At 37.9% G+C, this 20,822-nt stretch overlaps 1 protein-coding gene across 1 annotated transcript in view; it reads left to right on the forward strand.

Moving 5' to 3' along the window:
* LOC127415717 (tumor necrosis factor receptor superfamily member 21-like) overlaps window positions 1–20,822 on the forward strand; it is a 36,303-nt gene that overhangs the window by 7,202 nt on the left and 8,279 nt on the right. Inside the window, exons 2-5 of the mRNA XM_051654556.1 lie at window positions 856–1,483; window positions 3,487–4,011; window positions 12,230–12,495; window positions 20,172–20,385. Coding sequence (XP_051510516.1) covers window positions 856–1,483; window positions 3,487–4,011; window positions 12,230–12,495; window positions 20,172–20,385 — 1,633 coding nt within the window. The remainder of the gene's footprint in view (window positions 1–855; window positions 1,484–3,486; window positions 4,012–12,229; window positions 12,496–20,171; window positions 20,386–20,822) is intronic.

The following is a 20,822-nucleotide window of genomic DNA, read 5'->3' on the forward strand; positions in this document are numbered from 1 at the left end:
GAAGTTAAAGTTTAAAGCTGTAATTTTTCAAATTCATAAAATTGTGAAAATATTATTTAATTGTGTGTATTTAGGATAAATGTTTGCTATTAAATTAGCTTTAGCAAGACAAAGGAGTCAACCTTTTCAGAAATGTTAAAAACTTTTCCATCACAGTCATTTCTATCAGATATTAGTCAATGTCTAGCTTTAAAGTGATCTGCTTATGTACTCCTAAAAGATGACCAAATTATATTTTACTATATATATATGCATTTAAAATGTACAGTCTTTCTCTGATGACTTTGATGATATATGACGCATCTTGTGCTACACAGATTGTTGTCCAAGAAAATACTCATTAAGAATGAGAATGTCCCTTCCACTAAAATAGTAATTTGTGATTCATGGATGTAAATGTAAGTATAGCATATTGCCTCAATATGTCCTTCAATATGTCCCTTGAAATTAAACTTCCTGTTTTAATAGGAAATACAGAAACATGGGAAAGAAACTGTGCTTGTCAAGCAATTTCATGGGGTCTTTAATATTATAAATATAGTTTCTATAGTTTTCCTAAGATTGAGGGACTGATGACCATAGAACAAACTGAATATATAACTTCTTTTATAGATGGAATGCCATTATGATGTCACAGTATCATTAGGTTCTTGAGGTCATCTGGAATTCTCTCTACTCATTAAGAGAAGAGCCTTTACCAAAAGGAAGGGAATGCATGTTTCTGCTGTTTTATCATTATGGATGGTTGATTCTTCTTACATAAACTGATTTCACAGCGTACATTCATAATTTATATTTATTGTGTGTTGTGATTGTCATTGCATAACAGTCTGCTTGTTGTTTTTCTTCTGTTAGCTGCTGTGCACTGTGGTAGGTGACGTCTTAACCCTCGCACTGACCCCTAGCCCAATCACAGAGAAGCCCTTGTCTCCTCGACACTACCGCCACGTCGATCCCAACACTGGAATCAAGCTAGTGTGTGACAAGTGTCCAGCGGGCACCTATGTGTCCTCTCACTGCACCAAGGCCAGTGTGCGGGAGTGCAGCCCCTGCCCGGAGGGCACCTTCACCCGGGGCGAGAACGGGGTGGAGCAGTGCCACCGCTGCCAGAGACGCTGCCAAGCCCCTCATATCGAGAAGACACCCTGTACGTCCACTACCGATCGGGTGTGCCTGTGCCCACCGGGCAGCTTCTCTCAGGGTGAAAAGTGTCAGAGCCACTCGTTATGTCCACACGGGTGGGGCGTTAGAAAGCGGGGAAGTGAGACAGAGGATGTGCGTTGCCGCCCATGTCAGCGTGGCACCTTCTCTGATGTGGCCTCAGATGTTCTGAAGTGCCGAACTCACACAGATTGCCAGTCTCTGGGCTTAACGCTGCTTATCAAGGGCAATGAGTCAACTGACAACGTATGTGGCTTAATTCCAGCAAGTTCGTTCTCTGTCCCACTTGGACAGGCCTCAAGCATGGAGTCAGCACATAGAGGTAAGAATGAAAAGCTCTATCAGCAGAGCTCTACCATAAGAGCTGTTCCTTATTGATTAGAATTGTCTTTTTACAATCTAATGTAAATTTGTAGCAACGTATTTTCTTAATATTTATGTTGAAATTTGTATGAATGTAATAAAGGTGAGTGTATATCTTAGGTCATGTGGCTGCTTACAATTTCTTTTAAAGTGATAGTTCACCCAAAAATGAAAATTATGGCATCATTTACTCATGTCATTCCAAACCAAAAGTCCAAGTTGTTCTGTCCATATTCACCATTTGTTTTCATTTTAATTCTTTTCTATACAAAGAAAGTGACCATGGACAGAGCAGTTTGGACATTTAACTAGATAACATGCTAGAAATAATGCTGTTTAAAATAGTTGTAGATAGAGAATAGCATGGCATGTCAACTACTCAAATGTACTTACGCCAATATTGTCTTGAAGAACTTTAGTCTCATTAGATAAGATTGTATCTCCAGCCACATAAACATTTGGAAAATCTTTACACTTTGGTAAAGTTCACTTTGACTTCCCCAAAATTTTCATATTAAATTGTTTACAATATATTCTTTAATTTTATGTAAATAATATTTTATATAAATAAATGTTTTCCCTGTCCATTTTGTTTACAATTATGATTAAGTAACTTTTATAATTGTGATGACACAATATAAAACTTTTTTGTTTTCTTTTTTTTTCTTCACTTTTTTACAGAATTGCCAAAAAGAGTTGCATATTTGTTCATAGCAGAATATCAATTCTGAAAACTTGGTAAAGTTGTTTCTATTGTTGAGCTAGTGAATTCTTTCTCTGTTAATGTTACATTTTCGCAGTTAGCTGAGCTAGTGTTTTCATCCAATGGTTCTGCTGTTACAGGGCTTCCTCTTTCATGATTGCGCAACACTGTTAGTCAACTCTTTCAGACTGATGTTTAAATATAGTATTGGTTGTATACAATGTGAATATATGGGTTGCATTTCAGCAGGGATGCTTTAAATGATACTTCTTTAGGCATGTAAAGGCATAGCTGTTGTTAGTAGTTGTAGCTGGAATAAATGCATATGAATCTTAATACCGAATGTGCAAATATATACACTTATTGAGCACTTTATTAAAAACACCCATACACCTACTTATTCATATGATTATCTAATCAACCAATCATATGGCATCAGTGCAATGTATAAAATCATGCAGATACGGGTCAGGGGCTTCAGTCAATATTCGCATCAACCATTAGAATGGGGAAAAATGTGATCTCAGTGATTTGGACCGTGGCATGATTGTTGGTGCCAGACGGGCTGGTTTGAGTATTTCTGAAACTGCTAGGATCTCCTGGGATTTTCTCACACAACAGTCTCTAAAATTTACTCAGAATAGTGCCAAAAACAAAAAACATCCAGCGAGCGGCAGTTCTGCAGACGGAAATGCCTTGTTGATGAGCGAGGTCAACGGAGAATGGCCAGACTGGTTCGAGCTGACAGAAAGGCTACGGTAACTCAGATAACCACTCTATACAATTGTAGTGAGCAGAATAGCATATCAGAATGCACAACACATCGAACCTTGAGGCGGATGGGCTACAGCAGCAGAAGACCACGTTGGGAACTTTATTAGGACCATAGTGTTGCTAATAAAGTGCTCGGTGAGTGTAGAAATGAATGAAAGCTTATTGAATCAGAGTTTATTTGGCAGTAGTATTGAACTTTAAGTGGTCCCATGTCTTATCCTTATTCCTAACCTTACTTATTTTGGGTCAAATCTGAGCAGTTGAGATGAGCAATCCGTGATCTGAGATTATGTTGGGCCAGCACAGCTTGAGTCAGAATAACTCCACTCTGCTAGTGTCTACACATGCCAGCTTGATTCTGGATTAAAGTTTTAGATATTCTCCCTTCTGCTTTGTTGTCTGGGTTAAGCTCATCTTTAACTGCACTTAATTCTCTCTCTCTCACACTCCCTCTCTTTCTGTTACATGATCCACTCTGCACACAGCTAGTACTGCAGTCTCACCAGCTACAAAGATTGAGGATGTAGTAGGACTGGTTTTCAATAGCACTGAGACTGCCCTCAACTCTGCAGACATTCCTACAACCACAGCTTCCTCTAAGGAAAGTATTGAGGATAGAGAAATCCTAATTGCTGCAACTCAGGACCTACCTAAAAGGCACCACAAGCTCTCTTTATCACGGGACCACCAGCTGGCCAACCAGAAGGCCATGGAGACTCTATCTGAGGACAAGGCCCAGGGATTAGGCTACCGGACCATCCGCAGGGGTGCGCCGAGGCCCAGCACGCACAAGCACTTTGACATCAATGAGCACCTGCCCTGGATGATAGTCCTGCTGCTTTTGCTGGTGCTGGTGGTCATCGTAGTATGCAGCATAAAACGCAGTTCACGGGTGCTAAAGAAGGGTCCCAGACAGGATCCAAGCAGCATCATGGAGAAAGCCATCCATAAGAATCCCAGCTTTCCAACGCACACCAAGGAGAAGTGGATTTACCACTCAAATGGCCAGGGTGAGTTGAAACTGCATGGTGGTCTGTTTGTACCAAGTCAGATGTGACCAAACAATATGAAAGTGAATATTTATGAAATATTTTTCATAATCACAACAAAGCTATTCACACGAGTTTGAGAGATTTTGATATTTTTTGTCAAAAAAGTTCTGCAAATACCTGACTAAACTCTTTGGTATCCAGAAAATTATAATATTGACTTCTGTCAAAATGTTCAGCAAAAGTTGCGTCAAAATACCAGACTAAATTGTTTGGTGTCCACACCATTAAAATATTGAAAAACCTCAAATTAAAAAAAAAAACAACAACAAATCATCACAGTACATTATTTTAGACATGCTCCAAAGGAGTTCGTAGACATAAATCATTTCATTTTAAATCCAACCCATCTCATGAGAGGTCATAAAAAAATAGTAAGAGATGGCGAAATTGTAACATCGATAAATCGAGGTGGTTTGTACAAAAACGTGCAACTTCTATTCCCATAGACAAAAATAACCAAACCAACAAATGATGATATTATGATTTTTCCTAAGTTTAACCCTTAACCATAAAGTGTAACCCCTTACCCAAACCCTAACCTAACCATGATTAGGTTTTTATTTTTTTAATTTATTCACTGACATTTCCCATCTTAAGATAAAGTGTTGGATAGGGGGCTAACTAAAATTTGATGCCTGTATTGTATCCATTTGAAGTTTTGTTTGTTGATTGGTTGGTTTCTATGGGAATAGAAGTCGTACCTTTTCGTACAAACCAAGTTATTCGATATCTTACGAATTCGCCATCTCATACAAATTATTACGAGTTGTCATGAAACGGTGTTGTTTAAATCTTGTGCATGTTTTTTGTTATGAAGATTCAGACATAAAGTGAACTGCCAATGTAAATTAAATTGATACCACCTAGAGTTAAATAACCAGGTGAAAAAAAGGTGATTGAACTCCAAACTCATAGAACTTCCTTCTGTGGAAAATTCTGAAGTATATTGACGTTGCTCTTTTTTCCCTAAAATGAAAGTGAATGGGAACTGAGGATGTCTGCCCCTAACATTCTGCTTAACAACTCCTTTTGTGTTCCATGAAGAAAGTCATATGGGTTTGGAACAACATAGAATTTTAATGCATACCATCTTTGGGTTTATGAAAATGTGTTAATGAATATATGCTCTGGCGGATACCAGACACCAACACTAACACCCAGTGCTTTGCAATCTCGGTGGTATCGGGCGCAAAGGAATTCCAATGCAGTAGACCATCTGTGGCTCCGTCATCACACCAGCGCTGTTAATCCCATTTATTCTGCTCTAGAGAACACAATACTGTATAGAGAAATCGAACAGTTACACAAACAAGATCAGTGTCCAGTCACACGCTCATACAGAAACTGATCTCCTCCTTTTTCTCATTCTGCTTCACGGATAGATTCTCTTTCTCTTTTATTATTTTTTTTCACACTCTCTACCCCTTAACCTGGATGTTACTGTATCAGTGGCTTCTAGATTATATCCGTGAGTCGTACAACTCTGTGGTGCTTTGCACCGGCTTATATCTGCTTCAGATATCTGCCCATATATGACTTTGCTTCAACCCTGAGCAGTTGGAACCAGATTATTCCAGTTCTCTGTGGTTTGAGAACTTTAAGAGCTAGAGGAGTTTATTAGTGGACAAGTCCTGGTTGGGGATGGGAGGAGGGACTGACATATATGTCATGAGAGATGTCTGAATTCAGGGTCCCTAGTGTATCTGCTGCTGGGACCTCATGTAAATGCCAGCCTTAAAGGAATTGAAAGCAAAATGTGAGATGTCATGATAATGTAGCTTCCTGAAAATAACCAAAGACCTGACAGCATAGATTTTTTCAAATATACGCAGTACTCAAGAATTGAAAAACTTTTTTTTTCAGCGGTGCTTACTAAGGCAAGCATCTCTATGACAATTTCTCAGATTTAGGGATTTATTTTTACTGTGCTGTTTTTCTTCCTCACACTTTTAAACATGAACAATTTCATTCTTTATTGACTTCAGAGTAAAAAGAATTTATTTTTTATTTTATTTTATTTATTTTTTTCTAAAAGATGCTAAACTCTTAAATAAAATTCAGATACTAGAGCCTCATCAAGCATGTGAACATATGGGTTAGAAAGCACAGGTACACTTTTATACTGCCGGTTGCCTCCACGAACACAGCACAAAATATTTCCCTAATTCATTCAAGGTGTGTAATTGGACGGCCTGAAGGCATGTGTGTCCGTTTACTACATTAGTGAAATAATGGTCATAAAGGGCCGCATGGGAAACATATATAAAGATGAAGGAGCCATCGTACAAATAATGAATTCTTTCATTGGAGGCCAGGAAGTACCTCGTATGGTATAACAAAGCACGCATAGTGGAGATCAAAGACACAGAACCACCCGCACGTACACCCCATATAACAATCTCTGCAATAGGTGTTATCTATTAAAAGCCCACTGCCCAGAATCAGGGTGGGCTGGGGGGTTTTATAAGAGATGATTAGGAACTTCATGGGTGAGCTCAACTCTGTCAGCATTTTGTGTAAGAGTCAGGGAAACTCGGGGAAGCTTGTAGGATCCCCTCCTTGCTAGTAAACCTCCCTCGGTCTATGTCTAATACTTTAATGGGAGAGCAGTTTCATTGTTTTGATGGGGAAGTGGTAATTACTGCGGCTAGTATTGTGTATGAGATGTCAGGGATTTATGAGAGACATTCTTGCAAAGCCACCACAGCGACTCTTCTAAAAGGGGAAGTCCTGACTGCCTTTGAGGATTTCTTTGTTTTGCAGCCAACCTAGACCTGTTACAGCTGGTTTGCGACTTCATTTGAATTCTCATATGAACACGTTAAAGGCTTTGTTCCGTTGTGAGAGTCTGTGGCTCATAAGCTTTTGTCTTTACACATGCAAATTATCTATAACTTTTTTCCACTTTCACTAAATAACTTTGTATATACTCACTGGTTCAGGCTTATATTTCAACTTTTTTGCACCATTTAAAACAACTAAATTGTACTTAATGTGAAAACAACAGAATGGCAATAGTATAGACCAGCATCAGAAACAAAGTTTTTCTAGCAAGTCAGTCCACTGTCGGCCATCTTTGGAATGCTCTCGGGAGGCTATTTCCAGCCAAGATGGTGCAGATCTTCTTGAATGGGGATACACCAAAATCTCAAAAACAGCTGGTCAAGATTATGATCAAAGCACATATTTCAAATCAGCAATAAAATTTTACATCACTGGGATCATAAGTTGTGCTTCTTTACCTCATATTACGCAATAAAAAAACGCAATTTTCCAGGGTTGTATAGCTAATGCGCATTTGGGTTATCAGGTTGATTGACAGGTGATGTCTGTATCTAAACAGTGATTGGCTCGTTTACCTGTAAGGCGGGACTTCCTTTCTATATCTGATGACCGCTGGGCACTTAGAACTTCTTGGTTGGGCATTCTAGTTCTCCCATTAATTTTAATAGAAGTGGCCGGTCTCTGATAAATTAACCTTTTCATTAAGTGGCAATATTTGCCCCATGGATTTGGATTTTCAAGGGCATTTTTACCATTATGAGGGCTTTTTTTTTTTTTTTTTTTTTTTTACCATATACATACAGTGGTGTGAAAAAGTGTTTGCCCCCTTCCTGATTTCTTATTTTTTTGCATGTTTGTCACACTTAAATGTTTCAGATCATCAAACAAGTTTAAATATTAGTCAAAGATAACACAAGTAAACACAAAATGCAGTTTTTAAATGAAGATTGTTATTATTAAGGGGAAACAAAATCCAAACCTACATTGCCCTGTGTGAAAAAGTGTTTGCCCCACCTGTTAAAACATAAATTAACTGTGGTTTATCACACCTGAGTTCAATTTCTCTAGCCACACCCAGGCCTGATAACTGCCACACCTGTTCTCAATCAAGAAATCACTTAAATAGGACCTGCCTAACAAAGTGAAGTAGACCAAAAGATCTTCAAAAGCTAGACATCATGCCGAGATCCAAAGAAATTCAGGATCAAATGAGAAAGAAAGTAATTGAGATCTATCAGTCTGGAAAAGGTTATAAAGCCATTTCTAAAGCTTTGGGACTCCAGAGAACCACAGTGAGAGCCATTATCCACAAACGGCGAAAACATGGAACAGTAGTGAACCTTCCCAGGAGTGGCTGGCCGACCAAAATTACCCCAAGAGCGCAGCGACGACTCATCCAAGAGGTCACAAAAGACCCCACAACAACATCCAAAGAACTGCAGGCCTCACTTGCCTCAGTTAAGGTCAGTGTTCATGACTCCACCATAAGAAAGAGACTGGGCAAAAATGGCCTGCATGGCAGAGTTCCAAGACGAAAACCACTGCTGAACAAAAAGAACATTAAGGCTCGTCTCATTTTTGCCAGAAAACATCTTGATGATCCCCAAGACTTTTGGGAAAATACTCTGTGGACTGACGAGACAAAAGTTGAACTTTTTGGAAGGTGTGTGTCCCATTACATCTGGCGTAAAAGTAACACCGCATTTCAGAAAAAGAACATCATACCAGCAGTAAAATATGGTGGTGGTAGTGTGATGGTCTGGGGCTGTTTTGCTGCTTCAGGACCTGGAAGACTTGCTGTGATAAATGGAACCATGAATTCTGCTGTCTACCAAAAAATCCTGAAGGAGAATGTCCGGCCATCTGTTCGTGACCTCAAGCTGAAGCGAACTTGGGTTCTGCAGCAGGACAATGATCCAAAACGCACCAGCAAGTCCACCTCTGAATGGCTGAAGAAAAGCAAAATGAAGACTTTGGAGTGGCCTAGTCAAAGTCCTGACCTGAATCCTATTGAGATGCTGTGGCATGACCTTAAAAAGGCAGTTCATGCTCGAAAAACCCTCCAATGTGGCTGAATTACAACAGTTCTGCAAAGATGAGTGGGCCAAAATTCCTCCACAGCGCTGTAAAAGACTCATTGCAAGTTATCGCAAACGCTTGATTGCAGTTGTTGCTGCTAAGGGTGGCCCAACCAGTTATTAGGTTTAGGGGGCAATCACTTTTTCACACAGGGCCATGTAGGTTTGGATTTTGTTTTTCCTTAATAATAACAACCTTCATTTAAAAACTGCATTTTGTGTTTACTTGTGTTATCTTTGACTAATATTTAAACTTGTTTGATGATCTGAAACATTTAAGTGTGACAAACATGCAAAAAAATAAGAAATCAGGAAGGGGGCAAACACTTTTTCACACCACTGTATATATATTAGTCTAAATAATTGGATTGAGAATTTATCACCTATTTCCCATTAAATTAAAACAACACCAACTCAACATATTTTACTCGTAATAATGTTTAACTAGGACTAGAATATAATATTATAAAGAACTATACCTGATGTTATCAATAAAAAACAGGACAGGGAATTTTTTTGCCCCCATTCTTGTAATTTTTGTGCTATTTTGTTACTTTCTGTGACATTTCTGACCCAAACCTGTAAATGTTTGACCCTGGTATAGACTCTATTGGCTTTACACAGTAGAGTTAAGGCTGATCTGTGCCTGCTCCAAATTCTGTGTAAAGATGCAAAGCCGTATAAAAGCCAGACTAAATTATGCCTGTTCTGACCCATTTCAGCCCCTAGTATCAAAGGCAATTCTGATGCTGCCTTCTGTGTTCATATTTCATATTTTTATTCATTTCATATTTCTATATTAATAATGTTACATTTAAAACATGAATCTTATAACATTATTCATGCAACTGTAATTGCTCTGTAAATGCGTTTATGCCAACTCTGAGCAGCATTAAACAGTCTGTGTAAATACACCAAAATGCCACTTCAAATGCAGCTTGTGTGCTGCCTTTGCAGTGTAAAAATGGCTTATGATATGATTTGATAATTACAATTTAGCAGTCCAAAATGTCATTTTTGAAAACTTAAAACCAGCCCTGTCTACAGCTAGGTACTGTATTATATGACCATAAAAAACAGTGTGTACACTAAATAGGACAAAGTTTTATCATTACTTTGTTCTTGCTAATTGAGAACATGAAAACATTTAAACATTTGTATGCATTGTAAACACTGTCTGCATTGGGATAGTAGCTGCAGATGTTTTCCCAGCATTCCAGCAGAGTTGCCTTCGGGACTAGGGCAACCAGGTTATCAGTCAAGGGAAAGCATCATGCAACCCATCGAAGTCGGCCTACATTACTTAGATAGAGAGTGTCCTCCTTTAGTGCTCTGTCATGCCATAGAAATTACTGGAAATGACAGGCGAGCGGATGGACAGCCTGCAGGCCCTGGCATTTTTAGATCTGTGGCACGCTATCCGCTAGAGAGCTCCAGTGAATTTGCTACAGATGTACAGATCACAAACAGTACAGATTGGGCTTACAGATAGATGCTTTATACCTTCCAGCTGCGGTTGTCCCCCACAATCATTCTGTTACACTTGTTTCAAACAAGTTTATCTTCATTAGAGATAAATTAACATGGATTGCGTTGATCCAGCATGTTGTTATTCATTAGGCAGATTAGATGGCATTTACACGATTTATATTTTGCACTTTGTTATTAGCCAAAACCAGAGCCGTTTCTGTGTATAAGGTTAGGTTGTGGTGTTTTGTTTTGTTTTGTTTTCTTTTGTCTTGTGTTTATTTTTTATTTTTTATTTTTTTATGAGTGATTTTTGTGGTTTGTTTTTCATTTCATTTTTGTTTTTGTTTTACAGTGGTATTTTAAATATATTTTATGTATTTTGTATCCCCCACTCTTTGTCCCCACCATATGACATAATTTACTTGGTCTTTATTTATTTTTCACATTTTAATGTCCTATTTGCCATACAATAAGTTTTCCAATTTAAATCTCCAATTTCCAAAGGTAAATCAAGTATCAAAAGGGAGTATGCTGCGTAGTAGCCTTGAAGTAGTTTGAATTAAAACAGACAAATTACCTTTTAACACAAGTTTCAGCAATTTAATTTAAGGTTCTTATAGGTCTGCTAATGGGGTACTTTCATAGAAGGATTCCCCAGGAGGCAACTGTTTGTCACAATACACCCAAGTTTATCAACACCGGCATTACTTTAGGGCATTGCTGCAACCTTAACCATGGGACAGTATGTCCCGCAGCAACCGCTGATGTATTGTAACACTAGAGCACCACCCTCCTGCACTTTATGATTCCAGTCTCTCACTGTGTCTATAGAACTGTGCCAACAGCAGATCATGCTAACTGCAATACATTACAAAGACACATGAATGCTTTTAGATACAGTAGGTACAAAAGTTACCATTCTGTAATACATGGTATATGTCAATAGTAAATGTCTGAGTCCACATTGTAAGTGTTTGATTGAAAATCTGATTTAAAACTGGAAATATATCTTCTACAGATCTGAAACCAACTCTGAATGTATATATCAAAAACAAATGGCAGTCGGAGTGGGATCAATGTTTAAACAACAAATTACGAGAAATAAATCTTGTTGTTGGAACAAGATATGTGTTCCCTTTTAATAATCGCTGGGATCAAGTCATTTATACATGATGCCAGATAGGACATACAAGACTCACTCCAATTTTCACTATCAGGAGAAAATTCACCAAAGTGCTCATCTTGTCAGAACCCACTATCCATTAAACATATTTTACTGGACTGTCATACCTCTACACATCTGAGGAACCTGTATTATTCAGTTGATTCTTTTAAAAGGTTTTTAATCAAGTGAATCCAAATTTAGTTTTAAGGTTTTTAGGAAAAATGAATCTTAAACACCTCATTTAACTTATTTGACTATTTTAAATAACTAAACCTGGTTCCCGCCATGAATATAGCCATAGAAGCTGGCATGGCGTAAAAAATGAAAGAAACAAACAAACAAAAATAAACAAAGTTTTGGTTGATTCTTTTTTGATGGAAAAATGGTTTTCGATGGAAAATAAATATTTAAGATTCTGCACTATTTCTAGTTCACTAATCAGACGTGAGCAAATATGTGACAGTGACCATGTTAACTCCTTTGTACAAAAGGTCAGATCTCCTTGCTGCCATTGAAACTGGGAATTGAATGCTGGGATAACATGAATTATCATGTTTTGCACAAACTTGTGGAGCTCATACCATGTGCATGCTGTTTCACAAGTGTTGTACTTGTGTATGGGGTTACTGTGGGGTACAGTATACAGTTCATATAACTGACCTATCCATTCATTCGCCAGGTGTTGACATCCTGAAGCTGGTGGCCGCGCAGATCGGCAGTCAGTGGATTGATATGTACAAGTCTTTGGCAAGTGCCACAGAGCGAGAAGTGGCTGCCTTTTCTAACGGCTACTCAGCCGATCACGAGAGGGCATACGCTGCTCTGCAGCACTGGACAATACGTGACAGTGATGCCAACCTGGCCAAGCTGATCAATGCCCTTCACCGGCAACGGCGTATTGACGTGGTGGACAAGATCCGTAGTGTCATGGAAGACAATCCTCAGGTGAGCAACAACTTAGTTTTAGATTGGAGTTGAAGTTTGTAATTTATGCATCAGTAGCAGGACTACACAGAATTGCAAAAATAAAAAGTGTTTCCAAACTGGTTTCTCAAATTGCCATGCTTTGGACAAACAGGTAGTTGACATGCTGGAGTGCTCGAACAATAAGTAACGTTTTGAAAGGGCTACTGAGTGTTGATACTCATCGAGGTGTCAACCTACAAATGGCTAACTTGTAGCACTTGTAGTGTACTTGCACTTGTTACACATTAACCTGGGATAGGTGATTGTATTGTGTAATCATTTACCCACCCTCATGTTGTTCCAAACCAGTATGACTGTCTTCTGTGTAACACAAAAGGGGATTTTAAAGAAGGTGCTGGCCACTATTTTCCATAAACAGGGGAAGATTTTTAGTGAATAACAACAAAAATTTCAGTCTGTTTCTCACACAAAGCTACCATATGATTTCAGAGCTCAGAGAATGTGGTGCATAAGTCATAAGGACTACTTCTATGATACTGTTATGGTGCATTTTGGAGCTCAACAGCCCAAGTCCACATTCACTCATATTCTTAAATACTTCTGTTTAATATACTTCTGTTGTGTTCCATGGAAGAAATTTATACAGGTTTGGAACAACATGAGTGTGAATTTTATTTCATTTTTTTAATTTTTTTTAATTTTGGGATGAACTATTCCTTAAACACAGAAAACAAAATAGTCAACTCACCTTTAACATACAGTGTGCAATTTAAATACCTTTTTAAATGACACCTTATGGTAGAAATGTCTGTATATTAGCAAACATCAGACTACAACTTGTCCTGTCATGGTCAAGCCATAAGCTATTAGTCAAGGCATGGATAAAGTAGCCATGTGTATAGTCTTACATAACACTCACACCCCATGTCTAACACAGTTTGGATAGTACATATGCAGAATGATAACACAAACCACATGATTTGCTCATGACTCCTGGCTGCATCCAGTTGAGCTGCATTACTAATGACTAAGGTTTGACAAGCTACCGGAGGTAGAGAATCAATCATCAACATTAATTTGAGAGTTTTTATTAAAGCCCTTCCAGTGTCTAGTTTGTATAAAGGCCACTTTATGCACTGCCCTTGTCTCAAGGTTGAAGAAGATAGTGAAGTTAAGACTTTTTGACTAATCTTGATACCACTGATATCACCAAGATATACTGAAAAAAAAAAAAAACTCTCTTATGCCTGTTTTGTATATCTGTCTGTCAGCACCACCTAATAATCGCTAATTGCCAGTGTGGGTGTTGACTTTCATTAAACTTGTGTATATGAAGGTAGGGCAAATTCATCTCTGGACTGCACATCCTGTCCACTGTTACAAAGCACTTGGCCATTCATTCTGTCCACCCATCCTGATTTCATCATGTTTTAAAATCAGCACAAGTTTAAGTGATGGATCACCTAGAAGTGAAAATTCTGTCATTATTTACTCATTCTTATGTCAAATTTCGAAGAATCTTTATGCAGGTCTTATCCATACAACAACAGTTTGTTGTGACCATGGAGGTTAATCTCCAACAAGGAGAAAAAAACACTAAAACAGTACAATTTAAGTAACCCATATGACTCTATATTGCAAGTCAAGTCAAAAGCCATATAGTAACTTTGTGTGAGTACCAGAATTAAGTCATTAAAGTCAATGAAAGCTGTCAAATGGCTTCAGAAGACTAAGAATATAGCACATGATTCATAGAGACTACTTTTATTGTTATTTTTTTAATTATTTATTTATTTATTTATTGTGCAGGTTTTTTTATGCATTTTTGGAGCTTAACAGCTTTTATTGTAAATCAATGGCCTGAATGAATAAAATCTTCAAAATCTCTTTTTTTTTTTTTTGCATGGAAGAAAGAGAGTCATACAGGTTTGGGATGACATGAGGGTAAGTAACTAATGACAGAATCCTCGTTGTGGGTGAACTATTCCTTTAACAGTTGCAACTGTCATCAGTGGTGAACCACAGAACGTGCCAATTAGACGGGCCTGGTAGGGACATTTTCTGTTTTTAATGATGAAAAATATGATGTAAGACGGGACTGGTGGCTACTCACGAGATCTGATATCAAATTAGCAAGGCTAAACGACAATGAAACCTTAATGTGGCCGAAACATTACTAGTAGTAGGAAGAGCTCAATTTGCTTGCGCTCATCAGAGCTACATGTTCCAGATGTAATCACATGTATTCCTTGCTCTGCAGTGCCAGAGCATGCATACTGTAACCTCAGACAAGGTGAATGAATTACACATGGAAAGACAAAAGCAGATGCTGGTTTTAGATTTTTAAGAAAGTAACTTCTTAAACTTCTGTTCAGTCTTACAAAAGTCTGTCCTCTAGGTCTTTGTGTGTGGGATGTGGGGTACATTTAAAGTAATAGTTCGCCCAAAAATGTAAATTCTGTCAACATTTCTCTTTTTCATTCAATAAAAGTGAATGGGACAGTTCAAGCTATATTTGAATATTTGCAAACAAGTTGCTGGGGCTACTTTTATTGTGTATTCACAGTGCTGTTCTGTCATTTAAGGAGCGTATCAGGCTTTGTCCCCATTCACATTGTATTTAAAACAGCAGCTCAGACATTCAGCAAAATTAGTCATTTTGTGTTTCCACAGAAAAAAAGAGAAAGTAATCCAAGTTTGTAGTGACATGAGTGTGAGTAAATGAGGACAAAATTAAAACATTTTTGGTGATGTGTTCCTTTAAGGCAGGGGTATTGATGATCGCCCAGTAAGGGGTGTTGGACTTCTGGCTATTTGGTAAGAGAATGAATATATATATATATATGTACACACACACACACTGGTGGCCAAAAGTTTGGAATAATGTACAGATTTAGCTGTTTCTGAAGTAAATTGGTACTTTAATTCACCAAAGTGGCATTCAACTGATCACAAAAGTATAGTCAGGACATTACTGATGTAAAAAACAGCACCATCACTATTTGAACTACGAAAAAAGTCATTTTTGATCAAATCTAGACAGGCCCCATTTCCAGCAGCCATCGCTCTAACATCTTATCCTTGAGTAATCATGCTAAATTGCTAATTTGGTACCAGAAAATCACTTGGCATCATATCAAACACAGTTGAAAGCTATTTGGTTCGTTAAAAGAAGCTTAACATTGTCTTTGTATTTGAGTTGCCACAGTATACAATAGACTGGCATGTCTTAAGGTCAATATTAGGTCAAAAATGGCAAAAAAGGAACAGTTTTCTCTAGAAACTCGTCAGTCAATCATTGTTTTGAGGAATGAAGGAAATACAATACTTGAAATGGCCAAAAAACTGAAGATTTCATACAAAGGTGTACATTACACCTTTGAAGACAAAGGACAGCTGGCTCTAACAAGGACAGAAAGAGATGTGTAAGGCCCAGATGTACAACTAAACAAGAGGATAAGTAGATCAGAGTCTCTAGTTTGAGAAATAGACAACTCATGTCCTCAGCTAACAGCTTCATTGAATTCTACCCGCTTCACACCAGTTTCATGTACAACAGTAGAGAGAAGACTCAGGGGTGCAGGCCTTATGGGAAGAATTGCAAAGAAAAAGCCAATTTTGAAACAGAAAAACTAAAAGAAAATTTAGAGTGGGCAAAGAAACACAGACATTGGACAACAGATCATTGGAAAAGAGTGTTATGGATCTTAACCCTATTGAGCTTTTGTGGGATCAGCTAGACTACAGGTAGTGTGGGGTGAAATGTCACCTGAGTATCTGGACAGACTGACAGCTAGAATGCCAAAGCTGTTGTTGCTGCACTTGGAGGATTTTTTGATGAGAACTCTTTGAAGTAGTTTAAGAGGTTCTGAACATTTTCTTCAAATTGTAATTTTTCACGTTATTAATGTCCTGACTATACATTGTGATTAGTTGAATACTTTTAGTCACCAGCACTCAGTCTGACTTATTTTTATAAATATATTCATGTACAGTATTTCAAAAGCTTTTCCAGCTAGTCATAAAGAAGGAACAAAGGACTTTTGTTGGATGTACCTATATTTATAATATTTTTTTGGGACATGTTTCTATTTTTTTTTATTGATAGACAGTAAAACAATGGTTGATAGAAAAGGGACCAGGATGGGGACATGACCTGGGCCGGACTCGAACCAGGGTGATATGTCAGAGCACTCGCACTTACCACAAGGCCACCACTATGGCAGTATAAGGTTGTTTATGTATTATGTTAAGAGTATAACTACGACGCTTTCTTTGGTCAGATGTTGACTGTGCGTTATGTGCAGTAGGTGGTCTTATTGAGTCTGGAGTGGTTTCAGGCTGTGGCTAATAAAACCAGTGTGGAAATGACAGTTCCCAAAACATTTTCCAGATCTGTGGGTTGTGTCCTGGTGGGTGTCGGTACAGAATTCTTTAGGGCGACACAGTCTGTCCCCAGACTAGCTGAATATGCTTCATCCTGTGACATGCATTGTCTGAACCATGGCCTGTGTGGTTGGAACAATGCTTTTGTTTGATTTTGTCAGTGATGTTGGACCCTATGTAAACTAGTAGTTGTAGTTGACCAATATGGGTTATTCAAGACCGATAAAATGTGCATATGTGTACATATATACATAGTATAGTACATATATAGTACAACTCAATTGTGGCAAATATGATGTATAAGAAGATAATATGAAATAGGAAGGTACTGCAGTTAGAGTTGGGTTATATGAGTCCGGTCCAACAATATACACAAATGGATAGTTGCAACCCTGACACATTGTTTTTCTTAGTTGTGAAGGTTAAAATAAGCTTGAAATATTGATGTAATTGATTATTGTTGAGTTTTCAGTTGTTATTTTAATTCAAATTCTGTTATGGACTCTATCTTGAGTCCAACCCTACTTCCTTTGGTCTTGGACTTGACTCGAACTTGATTGGTTAAATACCATGGCCCAGTAGCAAGAAACACCTTAAGAAAACCATTAGCCATAATTGTAAGTATACTGTCACTAGGTGTTTTTTTTAAAGGAATAGTTCACCCAAAAATTGAAATTAATTTACTCGCCCTCATGCCATCCCAGATGTTTATGACTTTCTTTCTTCTGCAGAACACAAACAAAGATTTTTAGAAGAATATCTCAGCTCTGTAGGTCCATACAATGCAAGTAAATGGTGATCAAATCTTTGAAGCTCCAAAAAGCACATAAAAATAGAAATATTTAGAATAGAAATCCATATTACTCCAGTGGTTTAATCCATGGCTTTTGAAGTGATCCAATCAGTTTTGGGTGAGAACAAACCAAAATATAACTAATTTTTTTCTGTACATCTTGCCAATGCAGTCTCAAGGCACGATCATGATTTCAAGCTCAAATACACTTTCTAGTGCTTGATGCATGTGCAGAGCGCTAGATGGTTCTAGGAAGTGTAATCCAGCATGAAATCATGATAGCCAAGGAGACTGCTGTCAAGATTTAAAGTGAAAAAGGAGTTATTTTTTGGTATTCTCACCAAAACCGATTGGATCGCTTCAGAAGACATGGATTATACCACTGGAGTTTTATGGCTTACTTTTATTCTGCCTTTTCTGTCCTTTTTTGAGCTTCAAAGTTTTGGACACCATTCACTTGCATTCTGTGGACCTACAGAGCTATTCTTCTAAAAATCTTAATTTGTGTTCTGCAGAAGAAATCATACACATCTGGGATGACATGAGGGTGTGTAAATGATGAGAGAATTTTCACTTTTGGGTGAACTATACATCAAGGGGCATCATGGTCTTGACGTTGACTCGACTAAGGTGTTGACTCGATCCCAACACTAATTATAGTTATAATTAAATTTAAAAAAGATTATAAAGTGTTTCCAAGATTGTTTTTAGGGTAGTCTCTGGGTTAGCTCTCTTGGTGTGGGTTCTTGGGTCTGTAAAGTTTGAAAACCCCTGACATAGAACATGGTAAATGTTGTATCATAAGACTGCAATGTGTTCATGTAAATCTAACTCAAAACCTTTATATACCTAACCTAAAATATCCTAAATGCAGCATTCTTGGAAGTCTGTTCACACACTTTGTACAGTGGGGAAAGACAGCAACGGCCAAAACAACAAAAATAGGAGATGGGACTCACTTTGTTGCTCATTTGCTGCACAAATTATTTGCCAAATTACCCCAAATAGGCATACAGTAAGTCATCACATAAACAACATCATTGCATAAATTTAGTTCATTTTATTAGGGCAGTTAACTTATTGTGTAATAAACCAGGAATCAGATTACCAGGAAATGGCAATGGCAACTATTTGTCAGAGAGAGAAATGTCAAAGGTTTGTATTTGTAATGCTTCATTACTCATATATTAACTCACTTGACCTCTGTTCCAGTTTACTTGTGGCGTTCTTGCAATTCAGAGCTATTTTCCTCTGTGTGGGGTGACTAATGAATGACTAAATTGTATCTCTCACTGTACAACCCAGAGTAATTGTTTGCTGTTCTTCATGGCATTGATTGTTCGTTTCTGATTCTACGGGACATTTTCAGGAAATGGGATGGTTTCTGTCCTTCCTGTAATTTGAATTTGCCACTTCTTAGGTTTGGGTACCTTCCCAGTTTATAAGATGCTTCCTTGTGTAACTTACGTGACAAGAAAAAAGAAGTGTGCCCTGCTGACAAAATGCCTCAAAGTGTGCCAGCAAATGGATTATACAGTACGTAGTATGCTTTTTAGGAAGGTCAAACAATATGCAGTGTGTGCAAAAATAGTGTCTAATGCATAATCAGTTACAGTACCACTCTGCGGTAATGGTCAAAATACGGTTCCAAACTGTACAGACTTCTTGTCAAATGACTCTCATTCCCGGAAATGCATCATTATTGTTCAAACACATTGGCATAACGATGAATGACTTGCGTACAGGGGGCTATGTGAGTGTAACACAGGCCATGTGCTGTGTGGGTAGCGAATTTCTGACTATATAATCTTTTTCATCTGTAACCCCGTGTAACCCTCTCTTGACGCAAAGGGCAGCAGGGACAGGACTCGTGTGGGTGGTCCAGGGCCATGAAGTCTGAACCCTTTGTGCTAGCTCTGCCAGGGACACATAGTGATACACTTGTAGTCTCCACTCATTGTGCCGCTTAATACAGTCTTTGCTGTCTTCATAGCAAAGAGCCTTATTCTTTCAAATTCATTACTCGCATAAAAGATGTTCCAAGAAAATGTTGTTTGTCTACATTAGGATGCTTCTTTGTTCTTCTGGGTTCAGAAAAACTTTAAAGCTGAAGTGTGTAATTTCAATGTTCGATGTTCTTTCTTTTATCCCAGCTTAATATGCAGAGACACTTAAAGTAAGCCATTTCTAGGTTGATTTCCCCCAAAACCGAAAATACTGTGACTCTGTGGCACTTTCAAAACATTACTCCGCTTGTTTTGAGCATCCCATCCAGCCTGACAGAGCAACATTGGCTTAACCAATGTTGTGAATTTGGGGGTGGGACTATCTATTTGCCCAACCAACAGCAGATAGGGGGAGTGTTTTTAGGGTATTTTTTTGCTAGTGGCACAGAAATTACCCAATGTAGCTTTAAAAAGTATCTCAAAACAAATATTCCATGTACTGTATATGTTTGTGTCTTATGCTTTATCAGAAAAGTCATTAACACATATTATGACTTCTTTTGCTGTAGGTTGACCTGAACATGCTAATGATGGCTGTGAATGTAAGCCATTGTCTGAGCCCCAACCATAAACCTTTAGAGTCGCCTGGTGTTGTGGTGGTGCAGTCCCCGATGGAGCGCACCAAAGGATTCTTTACTGACGAATCAGAACCGCTGCTGCGTTGTGACTCCACTTCCAGCAAGGACTCTGCCCTTAGCCGGACAGGCTCTTTTATAACCAAAGGTAAATGTACATGGATAAACACGAGAACAGCTGGAAATATTTATGCCTGTCTTTTCCCATTTGTTAAGATCTGTCTGCATCTGGACATCTGGAATCATGTCATCAATTAGCATCATTTCTGTGTCATATTGTAAATTATACTCTCATAATATATTTTACATTTTAAATGATTTATGTATAATGGATTCACAGCTGGAATCGTGTCATCAATTGACATAATTTCTGTGTCATACTGAAATTATACTCTCATAATACATTTTAAATTTTTAATTATTTATATATAATACATTATTAATGCTTAGGGTAACACTTTACAATAATTTTCATACGTTAAAATGAGTTAATGCATTAGGTATCATGAACAAACAATGAACAATATATTACTTACAGCATTTTTTTTAATCTTAGTAAATAAAAATTAAATTAAGTTTTAGTTC

The sequence above is a fragment of the Myxocyprinus asiaticus genome, chromosome 25 (genome assembly GCF_019703515.2).
Source record: "Myxocyprinus asiaticus isolate MX2 ecotype Aquarium Trade chromosome 25, UBuf_Myxa_2, whole genome shotgun sequence".
In the NCBI taxonomy this organism is placed as follows: domain Eukaryota; kingdom Metazoa; phylum Chordata; class Actinopteri; order Cypriniformes; family Catostomidae; genus Myxocyprinus; species Myxocyprinus asiaticus.